The following is a 17,728-nucleotide window of genomic DNA, read 5'->3' as shown; positions in this document are numbered from 1 at the left end:
GGGGGTGTCCTTTCTCAGGGGGCATGCCCTTTCTACTGCAGATCTTTCCCTGTAACTGCCACAGCTTCTAACAAAAGATATGGCTGGCGACAGTTGAAGATTTAAACTGAGTGTGTGCGACCACCAAAGTGAGGTGGACAAGAAATAAGGAACAGAACAAACAGCAGGTGGCGCTATACAGATACATATTATTGAATATTTTAGCAGCTATACAACATTTTTTAATTACATGCAATTACAAAAGTATTCAGATCCAGGAGCTGGTTTGAAAAATGCTGAATATTATTTGTGGCACAACCCTTTTCAGTGGGGATGCCCCTGTTCAGGGAAAAATAGTGAAGGTGACGTAGCAATGTGGCCATTTATTCTCAGCATCACTGGGGGGCAGTCATAGAGGTCAGACCTTCTGTTTTTAATATGAGTACCCCTCTAACACTAAGCTTACAAACTAACTGGATGTAACCAGCTGGCAGTATTCAGTCAGTAACAACACGGGACAATCTGCCATTGTATGGCTGTTGGCTAGAGACCCATCCAATAGCCGCAGTCAATCAACTGTAGCTCTACCTGCCATAGATGTAGACATTTTCCCCTAGGACTTTTCTACATACCATACCAATAATTTACATGGAAGTATTAAAGAGTTTATCCCATGAAAAATATTCTACAGTTATCAATCCAGCACCTGGATTTGAACACTTTTGTAATTGCATGCAATTTACACTGACCAAAAATATAAAACGCAACACTTTAGGTTCTGCTCCCATTTTGCATGAGCTGAACTCAAAGATCTGAAACATTTTCTACAGACACAAAAGACCCATTACTCTCAAATATTGTTCACAAATCTGTCTAAATCTGTGTTAGTGATTACTTCTCCTTTGCCGAGATAATCCATCCCACCTCACAGGTGTGGCATATCAAGGTGCTGATTAGACAGTATTAATATTGCACAGGTGTGCCTTAGACTGCCCACAATCAAATGCCACTCTGAAATGTGCAGTTTGGTCACACAGCACAATGCCACAGATGTCGCAACGTTTGAGGGAGCGTGCAATTGGCATGCTGACTGCAGAAATGTCTACCAGAGCTGTTGCCAGTGCAATAAATGTTCATTTCTCTATCATAAGCCGTCTCCAAAGGCGTTTCAAAGAATTTGGCAGTACATCCAACCGGCCTCACAACCGCAGACCACGTGTAACCAGCCCAGGACCTCCACATCCAGCATGTTCACCTCCATGATCATCTGAGACCAGCCACCCGGACAGCTGCAGCAACAATCGATTTGCATAACCAAAGAAGTTCTGCACAAACTGTCAGAAACCGTCTCAGGGAAGCTCATCTGCATGCTCGTCATCCTCATCGGGGTCTGGACCTGACTGCAGTTCGTCATCGTAACCGACTTGAGTGGGAAAATGCTCACATTCGATGGCGTCTGGCACATTAGAGAGGGGTTCTGTTCACAGATGAGTCCCGGTATTCACTGTTCAGGGCAGATGGCACACAGCGTGTGTGGCGTCGTGTGGGTGAGCGGTTTACTGACGTCAGCATTGTTATGGTGGCGGTGGGGTTATGGTATGGGCAGGCGTATGTTATGGACAATGAACACAGGTGCATTTTATTGATGGCATTTTGAATGCACAGAGATACCGTGACGAGATCCTGAGGCCCATTGTTGTGCCGTTCATCCACGACCATCACCTCATGTTGCAGCATGATAATGCACGGCCCTATATTGCAAGGATCTGTACACAATTCCTGGAAGCTGAAAACATCCCGGTTCTTGCATGGCCAGCATACTCACCGGACATGTCACCCATTGAGCATGTTTGGGATGCTCTGGATCGGCGTATACGACAGCGTTTTCCAGTTCCTGCCAATATTCTACAATTTCGCACAGCTATTGAAGAGCAGTGGACCAACGTTCCACAGGCCACAATCAACAACCTGATCTACTGACTGGTTTTCTAACCCCCCCTTCCCCCAGTAAGGCAAAACTGTGCACATTTCAGAGTGGCCTTTTATTGTGAGCAGTCTAAGGCACACCTGTGCAATATTCATGGTGTCTAATCAGCACCTTGATATGCCACACCTGTGAGGTGGGATGGATTTTCTCGGCAAAGGAGAAGTGCTCACTAACACAGATTTAGACAGATATGTGAACAACATTTGAGAGTAATGGGTCTTTTGTGTCTGTAGAAAATGTTTCAAATCTTTGAGTTCAGCTCATGCAAAATGGGAGCAAAACCGAAAGTGTTGCGTTTATATTTTTGGTCAGTGTATTATAGCCACTGAGTTATATAATGAACTCTATCTGTATAGCGCCACCTGCTGTTTGCACTTTTTCTAATTTCTCTGTCCACATCTCTGAGCTGGACGCACATGCTCTGTTCCATCCTTCAACTCCCACCAGCTGCCGCAGACAGGACACACCCTCTGAGCTGCCAGTTTAATATAAATCTAGCGGCACAACTGGAGCAACAAATGTAGAGATCTCTGGATCCAGGTGAGGTACAGGGCTGGTTCTAGCTTTGTTAGAGATTGCCATGTACTATATGAGGTCTAAATTTAATTTTTTGCATTACTCAGAGGATAACTTCTTTAAATATTATTATTTTAGTATTCTAACTGATTAGTGTTCCCACTAATGGTATAATCACATAGACACAGGGGCGTAGCTAAATGCTCACGGGCCCTGGTGCAAGAGTTCAACTTGGGCCCCCATTCCGTTAGTGCTTGTTGGCAAGGGGCAGGGGAGCACATATCCTTCCTGCTGCCAGAGGCAAACATTGAAAGGGCACCCCCTCATGCCAAATTCTTGACCTAACCCCTGCCCTCCAGCCAGAGGTGTAAATTGACCAGCATGCACTTTCTATAATGCCAGTGTCTTATGTGGCACAAGGGTTTTTGGGCCCCCTCAGGCTCCTGGTCCCGAGACATGTGTTGCACGACAATAAGTCACGTGACAAAAAGGGTACAACTACATTGAGACATGTGTTGTACCAACGTCGTTCAACATTTTTTATAATGATAATCAATGGTTTTGCACTGCGAAATGCTGCGACTGCGACACGACAGTCGCACAGAAATCCAAGTTGGATGGATTTTATCGAGACCGACGTGTCGCAGTCGCAGCATGTCGCAGTGCAAAACCATTGACTTTTCTGCGACACATCTCGCCATGTAACCCTAACCTAACACTCCCTATACATGAAGATTCTGGATCCATGTGAAATGTCAGATTGGACATGTATCGTCTGATGCTGCCATCTCACCTGTGTGAGACCCATGTACTTGTTGATGTTTTCGGACAGGAAGACCATGTCACCATCTTGAGTCACGACAGCGACGAATCCTTCCAGAGCTTTAAGATACAAATTATCTATCTGGGTTTCAGTGTCTGCGTCCAGGTCGGCTTCTGAACACACTGTAAAAAAAAATATGGGACGCAGGTTTACATAAAACACGGCATACTTTATACAATTCACATCATATGTTCAATCAGTTGTGAAGCGCATGAAAATGCCGGAACAATAAAGTGCAATTTTATCCAATAATAATCAACGTGACAATAATTGACTGTGACAATTTTGGCAGAGCTTCAGCTGAAATATAACTGGACTCCCCCCGGGTTGAAGATTGTGTATATGACATATATGTTACTCAATTTCCTAAAATCATATCTGTCAGCTATGAAGATCCTGATAAAATGTTATAAAGTTGGTATAGATGGGCACCTATCATTTTCATTTTCACAAACTTCTGACATGTCCCAGAAGCTTGGTCGGGGTTTGGGTGCGGAGACGCCCATTGATCACTAAAATGAGGAAACAGTAGTCCACATCTGAGCATCATGCTCCTTCATGTCTGGTCCGCTCTGCTCACCTCTCCTGGGAGAGTGGAACAAGCTGTGCATGGACTCATAGAAAGTCTATGGATGAACCCATACCCCACCCACTAGGATTGCCAAGCAGAGCCAAACAGATATGAAGTGACAAAGCAATCAGCTCAGAGTTCCTCGACCTTGTTGTAGTGATAGATGGAAGTCTCAGCACCTGGAACCCCACCGATCAAAACTTCTGATGCGTTACCATGTCAGATCAGACATCTGTGATCACAGATATTTATCACATATCCACAAGATAAGCTATATATATTTCACAGGTAGGGGGGAGGGTATCATCATTGAAACCCCCAACCATTAGAAGCATGGGGATCTCCTTACTCTTGTTCTTGCAGGTGAATTAGATTTCGCATCCATGGACACATTGAATGGAGATGTTGCTACACAAAGGATGGCAGGTGACCCCCTTTCTTCTAAGATGGCAACCTACCTATCATAAGTTTATGTGGGTGTGGATGCAGAAATCCGAATTGAGAATCTACCATCAGGAGATCATTCAAAGATGACAACCAATATGGCTGCACTTCCTGTTGTCACATTTTAAAAAATGGGAATATTTCTTTAAAGGGATTGTCTCATCTCCTATCTCCAGAACAGGGCCCCTAAAGTGAAGGGATGCGCACCGCACATCCACGACCACCTCTCCATTCACCGCTATGGGACTGCCAAGAACAGAACTTGTTCTATTCTTTGATGCCCAATGGAACGGTCCAATGGATGTGGACACATCTTTTGCTGCCCCATTGAAATGAATGGGTCTGCATCAGATCTGCAAAAAAATGCTATTTGATTGCGGACTAAAAATATTGTTGCGTGCATAAGGCCTTACTAATATATGGATACTTTTTCATCTTGGGTAGAACTCCACTTTAACTTATCTAGAATGTCCTAATATTTAATGGGAAGTATAGATCCAATAGAAGCAGGTGGGATACAATTGGCTACATAGCATCTGGGCACTAATCTTTACTTTACGGCAGCGTCTTAAATTTTTTTTTTCTTATTACAAAGATTGTAACCCCTAAAAAAAGATTGAACGGAAACAGTTTGCTGAATGGACATGTGGACGGTTACAGCATGGTGATCTGTCTCTTTAACTGGATGTTATGCTGGGAGATTGATAGTCTTGGTTATGAATGTGACCTTCTCCACTCCCAGGGGATTATTATTAATTGCTCTTACAAAACTTCAAGGACGTTTACTGTTTCCAGAAGAAAATGACAGTGCTGCTCAGCTCAGGTCACTGCCATGACCTCAAATGAAGCGATCTGCATCCTGCTTCCCATACCACATTGAGGTCTGTAGTGCGAGCTGCACACAGGAACATGTGGCGTTCTCCAATTATCAACCCAAGTTTTCCGTATTATTCATATAATATATTTTTTTAAATGAAGCAACCTTGCTGTTCGGCAGCGAGTATGGATCCACTGTGTCAACTGAACAGATTTAACTTGGGACTACTACTAAGGGTATTCTCCTGGCAGTCCCCTGGTTTACACCCTTTAACCTCTATACAGGGATCAGGACTTCACTGCAGGGAAACCACCGGGCCACTACCTCTTGTTGTAGTCTCTGACTGGTTTAGAGTGGACCCACGGGGGTCAATAGTCACTGATGGGAATCCCAAGGGAACAGGCAAAACCATAGTCAGGGACAGGATGAGGTCAGGGCAGGCAGAGTATGTGCGATTTAATAAGCAGTCCGAGGTCATGGCAGGCAGTTCAGGGTCAGTAAGGAGACCAGGCAGAGGTCAGGTCAGGCAGTGAAGGGTCAGATCCGGAAAACTGGAAGAAATCGGTACAAGGGCAGACAAACGAATAACAGCACACACTGGCAAGACAACGGTAAACCAGCTAGGTGTGGATAAGGGTGCGCACACACTTCCCTTTAAAGGCTGGAGGAACCAAGCGTACAGTTGGGTTGGGTGACAACTGGAGCGGAACTGGTCCCTTCACTGGTTGTCAGATCCCAACCTGCCTAGTGGAGGAGGTAAGTCGGTAAGGGATAGCTTGTGCCTCCAGCAAATATTATTTTAACACGGATGAGTTTAAATTCTTAGAAGAGATTACATCATTTACTGTGTAACCATGGGTGGCAATGGCTCAGTGGTTACTTATTATAAAGAGTTTAGGATAACTTAGATTTTGCTGAATCTGATAACAATGATAATTAGGTGTATATATACCGTATAATGCGCTAAATTATACCAGCAGAACCCCAATAGTAATTAAAGCTTTTCTTCTATGTAACACTTAGACTTAAATGCTTCTCAAGCTAAAAATACACCCGACAAACAGGCTTTCATTAATCTTCAATGTCAGGATGAGCTGTGTACTCAGCCCTGCCACCTCTCCATACATGTCTCTACATTCCCTTTAAAATGACACAGCACTGGTATCAACTCAGAAATGAGAATCTGAACGCACCTTTCCCTCTAAAATACAGAATACACATATGACTATATGAAAGTAAAAATATATATCTAGAAAAACTGAGTGACAAACACTTACAGCTGTTCTCTGTGTCTCTTGTGAATTAGGCTAAGTCTGAGGAGACCTCAGAAGAACTTCCTGGACCCCAATGCAAAGGGCCTCTACACCTACCATGCTCTATAATAGTTTTAGGTCCCCTCTGGCACCAGGTGAGATAACTGCCTTTACACCACCCATAGCTATACAACTAGCTTCTGGACAATATAAGAATATAACCACACCCGTTTATGGGTTTACAAAAAGGATAAACGTCCTATTTTTGTAATCCTGGACAATTCTTTCAAAAGAGCATAATCATACCCTTCTGGACTAAGACCATATATTGCAACTTAAGCAGAATGTTAAACCTTCCATGTTCTCTGCTGTATAGCTGGTCAGCTGATTCAAAAAAATGACCAAGTAGTCAATGCAAGGTTGAGATCCTTGGGCCACCAGAGAAGATTCTTCTGATGGCCCACCCTCCATGTATACAGAACAGGTGCACATCCACTTTTAACTGCATCATAATCTAATGGGTTATTTGTGAATCAGCCTAGATGAAATAGACTCTAGTGCCATGAGATTGGCTCCAAATCAGTCTCAAAGAGAGTTGTCTTCTGCAGGACCTCTGTGACCATTACTGCATCAGAACCTGGGCTCCTAGAGGATCCTGCAATACTCTTGTCAGCCAGTCCAACGCTGAAACTATATGCATGAATGGGTATCTTTGATGATGTAATATTAAACTTTATGGTCAATATGTGTTAAAGATTATGGAAATGCACATTGGCAGCACTGGGTTCAGCCCAGACAAGGGTTCACATATCATAAATGTACCCCTGGAGCTGATATGACACCCATAATGAGGGTACCCAAGTTTATGTTGGCAACACCCCCTTCCCTATGGCTGGCCCGATCCTGCACAGGTAACTTGCTCCACAGGAACCACAGAGGCTGCCTATACATGCAAGATTGTCCAGCTATCCTCCATGATTCCTTCATACACGTGCAGCTTGACTAACAGCCATGTTATTTCACTAGGCGAAGAGAAAGAGGCAGCTGCCAGACTCCGCTTATCTCTCAGGCAGGTTAAAATCCAATATAAGGGCTATTCCCGTTCATATAAGATTATTGGTACAGTTTATATAAATGAATTCGTGTCCAGAGGTTTCTCTGAAATTTCACAACGTCATCAGAGCAGAATGAGGAACAGAAGACTTATTGCATAATCCCTGATTCCGCTCTCCGCTTGAGACAGGTTTAGTAATTTACCATATTACAGACACTGCCAAACTTATATTAATATGGAGCCACACTGTCTGAAATATTCCATCCCTGTCCATAACGAGCTTCATAGGCCTGTCTCCCCTATATGAAGACCTTTCCTTTTACAATAAAGGGGAATGTGTAAGAATGTACCATTTCATGGTGGACAACTCAAGCGCCTGCCATATTGTGAGGGCATCTATGGGCAGCTTTATATCTAGCCAGTAAATATCTACAGGCAAAGACCAATGTGCACAGCTCACAGATCAGTCTGTAAAATTACTCACCGTAAAAAGCCAATAACATTTTCTCTAGACCTTACACCATATTTTATTGACTGTTGTAAAGACTGATATGAAAGATAATGAACTTCCATTCTATATCTCACTACACTCTATGCCAAGCAGTAGTAGGCAGTATCCTCTATTAATTGTTAACACTGCCTATCTCCATTCATGGGTACCGAGATATGGATGAACATGAGAGAAAAGGAGCAGATCCTGACACTAGTCCCAGAAAAAGTTTGACAAATTTTTTAAAATGTTCTTCTTGTTCTTCTAACACCAACACAACCAAAAGTGTATTCAGCTGTTGTGACTCAAAAGCCTCAAGTGCTCCACCCTTTCAGTGGAGCATGATCCCTAAGATCTCTTCTCTGTGTGTAAAGCCTAGGCTGGTTGGTGCCCTTCTTCTTTATGATAGGTCTTGTTGGACTTAAATAATACAGCTATACATAACATTGCCGTATGGCAACCAAACAAGACTGCCCAGGAATACAGCTACATCCTGAGCTGCAGTCCTTGTATAGGTTCAGCAACCAAGAGTTGGGTTTGGGGGAACAAGCTCTGGGAGCCTAGGCCCCCAGAATTACAGTTCTTGTGGTCACTTCAGTAGTAACTGCATGGGTAGCATTAACCTCAGGCCTGCCCTAGCTCTCTGTAAGGACAGTCTGATATCTAGCAGTGAGAACATTTGTGTTTTATTTTTTAAGAAGTAATACGGGGTTAGTCTAGAAGAACCTGCAAGATGATCAGGGTAGCAGGCAGGGCAGCTGCTATGGGACTCTGCATATAAAGAGGAGATTTCCTATTGTGGGTGAGCAACAGTTACTGATAATAGTGGTCGACGGAAGTGGGAAAATAAAGGCAGATCACTGGAAGATCCAGGAAAGGAGGGAAATATACAGGGGACTGAAGCCTTCCATGTCCTGATGGAAGGAACCCCATTCCAAGTTTTCTCTGGGGCCAGTGGTTTCTTATTTCTGCCCTGATCGTTTTCTCTTAATCCAAGCAAGGGCAAAAATTAAAAAAATAAGTTCCACTTGAAACAATTTTCAGATTTTACCATATATTTAAATATACCATATACAGTACACGGTCTTATACATGGTCCTCTGGATCACTGTACAATAGGTTTAATTGGCACCTGTAAGCAATCACAAATTACTCTATCAATGGACACCCTCATAAATTTTATAACTGGCCAGTTGCCTGGTAGAACAACCTCCACACCCTGGCATAAACTATATTTTTTCATTTGTTCTGTTCCTCATTCTGTCCAAATTGATCTTGTAATAATGGTGAAAGTTCGTTGAGAACATCCTTGTAAACAGCATCCATGACATCACTGCCACCGATGATGAGGAACATAAACCCTGCCATACGTCTCACGCTCAATGTTGTTTTATCTGCTCATATGAGAACTTCTCCAATTCTTGCATAAAAAGTGCAACAGAAGTGATTTTCTTATTTCTTCCAGAAAAAGTGTTGAACTCATGTGAAACAGTGACACAATTCATCCCTTAAAGGGCTTGTCCACTTTTTTTTCTTCCAGAAGTAAAGGGAGCTGGGTAGCAATACTGCACAAAAAAACTGATTTTGGAAAAAACAATCGTGTTTATAAAGGACAACTCCTTTAAAAAGTATCAGCCATCAGCATCAATCCTATGAAACCAGGCATAATGCCTGGTAGTGTTGATCCTAATGAGTAAAACAATACCCTATTTATGTGACTCCCCAGCAGCGCAGATAAAAATACTTGTCAGGATCAACCTTCCAGGAATTATGCCTGGTTTCATAGGGTTAATCCTGATAAAAAATGCTCTTCAAGGAACAGCTTAGAATATTCTTAAATAATGTTTTAAGAAATCAGGAGTAAATATTATTTTAGCTTTGGACTATTGATTTTTTAAAGAAGGGTCCCCTATTGCTTGAACCCGTAGCAATCATGTGGGTTTTGTAAAGGAACAGTGTGAAAAGCTTTCAATTTTCCAACAGCGCCACCACAGGTGAAATGAAGCATTACACCATCCATATTCAAGCGACTGGGCTGTCTGTGAACTGCACACACAGGCCAGGTCTACGGGAATGAGAAACACTCTTTGTTATCACCCAGCTTCCTCTGAAACCAATATAATACTTCACAGAAGACAACTGAAGAAACAATGCTCACTATTTCTGATGGGGGAGATTTAATTGTTTTGTTTCCCATGAAGTAAAACAATTAATTAATTTCTTTCAAATTTGTAAGGAAAAAAAAACGCAATCGGAAATACTCTTTAATGTAACAAAGATCTATCTTAATGAGTGATTTGTATAATACATTCACAAGGGATGAGTAATGACCCGTTAGCCACTGGCAACAATCCCATCTGCTCTGAGAACAATATTAGGCCTCGTTCACATCACCGTTCAGCATTTCCGTAACGGAGCAGGAAAACGGAAAGGACGGATTCGGCACATTACTGAGCCGAACGGAACCTAACGACCCCATAAACCAGGGATGCCCAACCTGCGGCCCTCCAGCTGTTGCAAAACTACAACTCCCAGCATGCCTGAACAGCCTACAGCTATTAGGGCATGCTGGGAGTTGTAGTTTTGCAACAGCTGGAGGGCCGCAGGTTGAGCATCCCTGCCTTAGACTATAATGGGGTCCGTTAGGTTTCCGCTCAGAAGAAGATTTTTGAAGCAGAGACAAAAGTCCTGCATGCACTACTTTTGTCTTTGCTTCAAAATCTTCTTCTGAGCGGAAACCTAAAACGGATCCCATTATAGTCTATGGGGCCCTTAGGTTCCGTTCGGCTCAGTTATGTGCTGAATACGTCCTTTCCATTTCCCTGCTCCTAAAAGGAGCAGGAGAACAGAAATGCTGAACAGTGATGTGAACGAAGCCTTACTCATGGTTTTTTGGCTCAGTGGTTAGCACTGGTGCCTTGCAACGCTAGGATCCTGGGTTCGAATCTGACCATGGACAACATCTGCATGGAGTTTGTATGTTCTCCCCGTGTTTGTGTGGATTTCCTCCAAGTTCTCCGGTTTCCTCCCACACTCCAAAGACATATTGATGGGGAACTTAGATTGTGAGCTCCATTGGAGACAGCTTGATGCTAATGTCTGTAAAGTGCTGTGGAATATAGTGCTGCTATATAAGTCCATAAAATAAATAAAAATAAACAATCCTGGTACTCATCATCTTTTGTTCCTTTCTATATCATAAACAGTACAGTAGAATAGAACTGGTGGAAATAAGTCAATTGGGTCGGTCCAAAAAAAGGACAGCTCTACCAGAAAGAGCAAGGACTATGTCAACACCAGCCCTAGACCTATGCCCAGATAATGATGTTCCATCTCTAGAGATCCTGAGGGAGAACCCTTTTATGACCAGTCTGTCTACCTTTCATTTGATGCACTTTAGTAAATATATGAAAAAACACCTAATAGGGTTATCCAACACCCCAGAACACTCCCTTTTTGAAAAGTTAGCTTTACAGGTCAAAGAACCAAAGGGCAAAATTTCAAAGCTGTACAATCTCATATTATCTCTAATGGGTTACGACACCCAACCTTGTATTACCCGATGGGAAAAAGATTTAAACATTACACTCACCCCCAATGAAGTCAAAACTGCATTATCAAATCCATCCAGGGTGTCCAGGTGTGCCAAACTACAGGAAAACAGTTATAAGATATTAACACAATGGTACTACACTCCGTTTCGTCTTGGCAGCATGTTCCCTGACTGCACTACAGAGTGCTGGAGGTGTCGGGGGGAAGTGGGTACCCATGGTCACATTTGGTGGTCCTGTGATAAGATAAAGCTTTTCTGGCAAAGTATATGTGAAACCATTTCTGACCTCAGTATGACTACTGTTACGCCATCCCCGAAATTGTGCCTTTTTGGGATATACTGTGGTATTCAGTGCTCAAAACACACCCGCACCCTTTGCAACATTCTGTTAGCGGCGGCTAGGTTATTAATTGCAGTGAATTGGAAATCTATAGATCCACCCACGAAGCCACACTGGATACAGAAATGTGACCAGCTATACCGCCTTGAACAAATAGCAGACTGGGACTCCCGCACTACTCTTATATTTGAAAGTATATGGGGACCATGGGAAAATTACAGGAAATTCTCCAACACCTAAAGATAGATAAAATAGAGAGTAGACTGACCTCTACGCTTTATATCTTTTGGTATAAAACTTAGACCCTTTTTTTATTAACACCTGCTAAGTATTGGACTACTAACTCTAGTCTAAAGTATTCCCCCCTTTCTTCTTATTATACCGTCTATTTCCCCAGGCGAAATGACTTAAGTAGTGCAGTACCTAAGAAACTATTATACGCTCAAGCAAAACTAGCCTTCGATCGCCCACTCCTGCGATTCCCTTTTCGCCCCTTCCCCCTTTCACTCCTGGACGTTACCCATTATTGTTCATAACTGTTTATGATATTGTAATGTAACGCTATGTTGTATAGATTTGTACAGCTATCTATTATGGTACTTTGTCATTGCACTCGGATACCTTGCTGTATGAATACCCAACTGTAACACTAAGTACCCAATTGTTAGAATGAACGATGTAACAACTCATTGACTTGGTGTAATGTCTAAGATGGAAGATAACAATAAAAATAATTTTACAACAAAAAAAGGACAGATTTCTATGTTCAGGTCTATTTTTATACAGTTTTTGAAGCCAAAGACAGAAACAGATCATAAAAGGAGGACACATATAAAGGAAAAAGCTGAGCCTTGTCTTCTTTTACTAATCTACTGCTGGCTTTGGATTCAAAAACTACATTAAAAACCAAGCACTTGCGAATTCAGCCTTAGGCCTCTTTCACACTGGCGTTTGCGCCCTGTGGTCGTGCTGCGGCCCGCAAAATGCGGGCAGCAATACACGAGCACCGTCCATGGGGCAGCCGCAGCAGATCAAGTGAATGGGTCCGCGATCCGGCCGTTCCGCAAAAAGATAGGACATGTTCTATCTTTTTGCGGAACGGAAGTACGGGACGAAACCCCACGGAAGCACTCCGTAGTGCTTCTGTAGGGTTCCGTTCCGTGCTTCGGTTCCGCACCATTCCGCATCTCTGGATTTGCGGACCCATTCAAGTGAATGGGTCCGCATCCGTGATGCGGAATGCCCACGGAACGGCACCCGTGTATTGCAAATGCGGTCCGCAATACGGCAACGGGGCGCACAAGCCAGTGTGAAAGAGGCCTTATAATTGAGCAAACTGGGGTCATGGACACCATACCACCAAGTGCAACCTGTGCAACCACACAACGGCCCACTAGGTAAAGGGCTTCCACTGCCACCATAAAAGCAGCCACCAGCTTATGACTGTCCATTTCATGGCTGGGAGGGGTCTGAGCAAATTACTTTCATGGCTTAAAATGATTGGTGGATTGTTAGAGACATAAGGGTGTAATCTGAGCCAATGGAGAGCAGGTGGCCCACTTCTGTCTTATCAGTCTCTGAAATAAAGGAGATAAATCATACCCAAGTGAAAGTGCTTACTAAATGCTTATGGGACATCCTCCCATGGCTTCAAGCTTCTAAGTGCGGGGTAATTAACTACCACTTGTCTAGAGTGTCTCTGTAACTTTATGTCTCGTGTTGACTTGCTCAAGCATCACATGGGTCTGGTTGGATCATATCTATCAGAAGCTAAAGTTGTACAGATCCTACCAAATTTTGAGCAAGATATTAGAAAGGCACAGACGTAGATTGAAAGCACACGAGAGGCTGCAGGCTGCGCACTGTGCAGCAGCATGCATGGCACATGCAGTGTGGAAACTTCAACCCCTACAGGGAGGGAAGAAAGGATTGGTTAGGTTGGAAATAGTCTTACATCATCTACTGCTAGCAAGCAGGGTGGATAAGATGGACTTGTGAATGCTACAACTGATTTTCACAAGACAGGTATCATATTAATTAGCAGTGTCAACCCTACCAAACAGAATACATACTTAATAGGGTTGATCCTCTTGACATGTGCTCTTTAAAGGGAACTAAATGTTCCTCCTTCTCTCTATATAATCAGCCTTAACCAAGTGTATGACTGTATTGAAGACATGCATTAATTGTTTCACTCTGACAACTGACTTAGAAAAAATGTTCTTTGTCAAGACCAATATCACTGTACATCCATAATATCCTGTGATAACCCCTGAATTTGCAGTAATCTGCCCCATCACTTGGCATCACATGTGCGCAGACTGTTTGGACTTGGGAAATGTTTTTTTTCGGCTCGCTGCTCTAATGCCCAAATGTTTAGCTGTCTTTGATTTGAACCATACTTTGGTCTTATCTGACAGCAAGTCTCTGGGAAGCATCAGAGATAAATAGCTACTAGCTATCTCCGATCTGAATAACGAGCTTATAATTTGGATCCATTATATTTACTAAACAAACCCAATTAATCTTTTGCAAAGCCGCGACTTGGAAAAGTCTGGGACAGATGATGAACCACAAAGAACGTATCAGGATAATACTTTGAGAAAACATTCATTTTACATGGTTCATAGGCAAAGTGACTAACAGATTCACGTCAGCAGATCCTGTTCTTGCTTATTTACCATGTTCGAGAAAAGTTAGTAAAAATAATTAGTATAATATAATAACTGGTAGAAAATAACACAAAAATACAATATTGCGTGTTTATCTATATAGTGACTCATGATATATCGTATATTTGGGGCATGGCTAGATACTTTTGGATAATTTTAATTGGCTTAGTTTGTGGCAACATGAAATTTTGCCAGACATAAATGCACAATTAGTCACACCCTTTCCATTAAACCACTCACCCTTGCCAAATCAGAAACCTGAAACAGGTGAGATAGGCATGGTGGATTTTCCTTTTTGCCACTTTTGCTTCATAAATAGGTCTAAAACTTGATATGATATTATGAGCCAGAAACGGTGCATTTTACGACTAAATCTAGGAACAATGACAATAGTGAATCTGTCTCAATAAGTATTAAAATAAGCAAAAACGGACAAGGGATTGCCGCAGTAGGCAGCTGGCTAGGGCAACATTAAGGTAGGGGGTAATTTTTCTGGATGAGCTTTGCGCCCTATTACAGGTAGGTGGTAGAGTGGCAGGCCAGTTTTGCACTGAGAACTGCACATGTAGTTGAAGTGCTGTATGGAAATGGTATGTGTTATGAATAGGAATATTAGAGCCAGTCCAAAAGATATCAGGAACTTTTGTGATGAAGGGGAGGGTGGAGGGGTGCCATAATCTGGAAATCCTGCTTTGGGCACCAAAACTGTTTGTCCCACCCATGGACATGAGGCAAAGGTCTGATTCATGCCTTCTAAAGTTCCACCATGGGCTGATTATTGAGTTTCCGGGTTGAGTCTAAAGGCTGCAGGTCTAATATAGCCCATTTACATGGCCAGAGGATCGAGCTGATTATCTGGAATGACCATTCCTAGGAACGGTTGTTCCCGACAATATGGCCATGTGAATGTGCCGCTGATCTGCTGCTCAGAAACCATGATTCTGTATGCAAATGCAGCAATCTCCTTCACTGAACAAGCAGCCGACGCTTCGTTCCCGACAATCAGCCGCTCAGTCGGTCCGTGTAAATCCAGCTTAACTCACCTGGTACAAAGCAAACACATACATGTAAAAACAGGTGCAGACCCAAAGAGTAGGGTAATAAGGATAATTTCATTATTCAGTCCTTGAAAAAAACAATTAAAACCAGAAACATGCGTGGAGACCAATAATAACAATACTTAACAGGTGCCCACCACAATACAGGCCCTTGATAAGGCCAAACAAGGTCACCTAGATAAGTAAAGTCACAAGACAATAAAAAAAAAGAGAAGTCAAGGAGTGTACTGCAAACTGCTGAATAAGCACAAGCCTAGTCAATGCAAACCATAACATGACCTGCAAAATGTGCAACTACAATAACTAGTAGCGATAAAGCAACAAAATACAAAGTACAAAAGCATAGTGCATAGATATAAAAAAGTGCTAATGTGCTAAAGTGGTACGTAAAACATACAGATGTGTCCCAATATGTATTGCCGCTACCAGGGGGCACTGATGTAGGTGTGCACCTGTTCTTACCATACATGTATCTGCTTAGTTCCTTGGTACCCCTTGAGCCCAAGATTAAGGTGTCCCCATCTCCATACTGGAGCTCCAGTTTGTCTCAACATGAAAACACTTCTCATCACCACATATTTTAAAACCGAGTATTTTAAGTGTCAAGAAGCGTCCTGTAGGCTTTGCGGGTTGTAGACCAGTGTTTGTCAAAGGTCCTAAGCCAAATACTGTTTACTCAAATAACATCAAAGTACCCCAAGGCAATGAGCATACACTAGCTCTACCTATTTAAATCACAGAATATTAGGACAATGTGAAAACTCAAAAGAGACATGGTATAGTGGGATCCTCAGTGATGCTTTCATGGTGGATGTATCTTCTGTTCATCTACACAGGAACCTACAAGACAAGAATGCCCGTTCTGTAGCAGCACAAGGGGAATATGAAAAGTTGGCCATTTCCTATAATCTTGATACAGTCAGATGAGGACACAAGGAGATCATGGAAATACAATTTCCTGTAGTAAGTGGTAGCTGCAAGGATAAGAAGGGCAGTGACTTCACAGGGGGGGAAAAGTGCAGAAGAAGGAGAAGATAAGTGGTGACTGCGTCAGCAGTACCATGGCAGTGGAGGAAAGATAGTATTTGCACCATAGCTGCCATTACAACTTGTATGGATATAAAAAGGGGGTCACAATTTGTTTAGTTATTTTTTCCAGAGCCCATTTTTCCCCAAATCCAAACTATAAAGACCATTGTCCATTCTAAACTTGAAATATCAATTTTCTAAACGGCAAAGGGGGTGGGGTGCAACAATCTGGAAATCCTGCTTGGACACCAAGATTGTTTGTCTCACCCATGGACATGAGGCAAAGATCTGATTCATGCATTCTTAAAGGGAATGTGTCACCAGAAAATAACCTATTGTTTAAATCATGTTTTTTTGTTTCACAGATTTTTAAAGAATTTTTGGTGGTTATTTTTAATTTTCCAAGTCAATATCTATATTTAAACAAAAACCATAAAATCCTGTCGTTTTCCCACCGGCCACTAAGCCAAATAATTAGCACCACCTTTGGTCTGTCTATACCTCTGTGTATAGATAAGACAGGATCCACCATTCACAATAGGTGATCGTCAGGGCTTATCTATTCATTTCTTGTACAATGACCTCTGTACAGGTCACAGAGCATGCATAGAAAACTCTCCAATAGAAGTCAATGAGGTCCCCTCATGTCCATTGTGTCTATGGCCCTTGGGGGCTGCCATAAAGCATTTTTTTTAATGCTGTGTAAATGATGTTAAGAACAGCTCAGGCAAGATGGCTGCCCCCATAATCATGTTCAGCAAACAGAATAGAAAAATCTGCAATCATAAAATAAAAACAGAAAAAACAGAAATATGCCACTATCTGGTTTTAACTAGCAGAAAACATTTTTGGTGACACATTTTCTTTTACTTCAGAGTAGGGGTGTAAAAGCTCCACCATAGGCTGATTTTTTATTTTCTGGGTTCAGTCTAAGGTCCCCATAAGCATTAGTGTATTGTCGGCCAAATTTGCAGAGAACGGCAGGCCTCAGAAGAAAGTCTACTGTGTGTGGGGAGTTCTCAACTCTCCACGATAGATGAAGTCGGGGAAGAGAACGATCGGACGAAGTGAATAGTTTTGTCCAATCCTTTTGTTCTTCTGGGAGATAAGCCACTGCAAGAAGTGTCTAGCAGTGGTTTTCT

At 42.5% G+C, this 17,728-nt stretch overlaps 1 protein-coding gene across 1 annotated transcript in view; it reads right to left on the bottom strand.

Moving 5' to 3' along the window:
• The window catches only part of EPAS1 (endothelial PAS domain protein 1), a 135,915-nt gene that overhangs the window by 34,923 nt on the left and 83,264 nt on the right, over window positions 1-17,728 (bottom strand). Inside the window, 1 exon segment of the mRNA XM_040430185.1 lies at window positions 3,276-3,427. Within this exon segment, the coding sequence (XP_040286119.1) occupies window positions 3,276-3,427 (152 nt within the window).

This window comes from Bufo bufo, chromosome 4 (genome assembly GCF_905171765.1).
Source record: "Bufo bufo chromosome 4, aBufBuf1.1, whole genome shotgun sequence".
In the NCBI taxonomy this organism is placed as follows: domain Eukaryota; kingdom Metazoa; phylum Chordata; class Amphibia; order Anura; family Bufonidae; genus Bufo; species Bufo bufo.
This window is presented reverse-complemented; position numbering and strand designations above follow the sequence as displayed.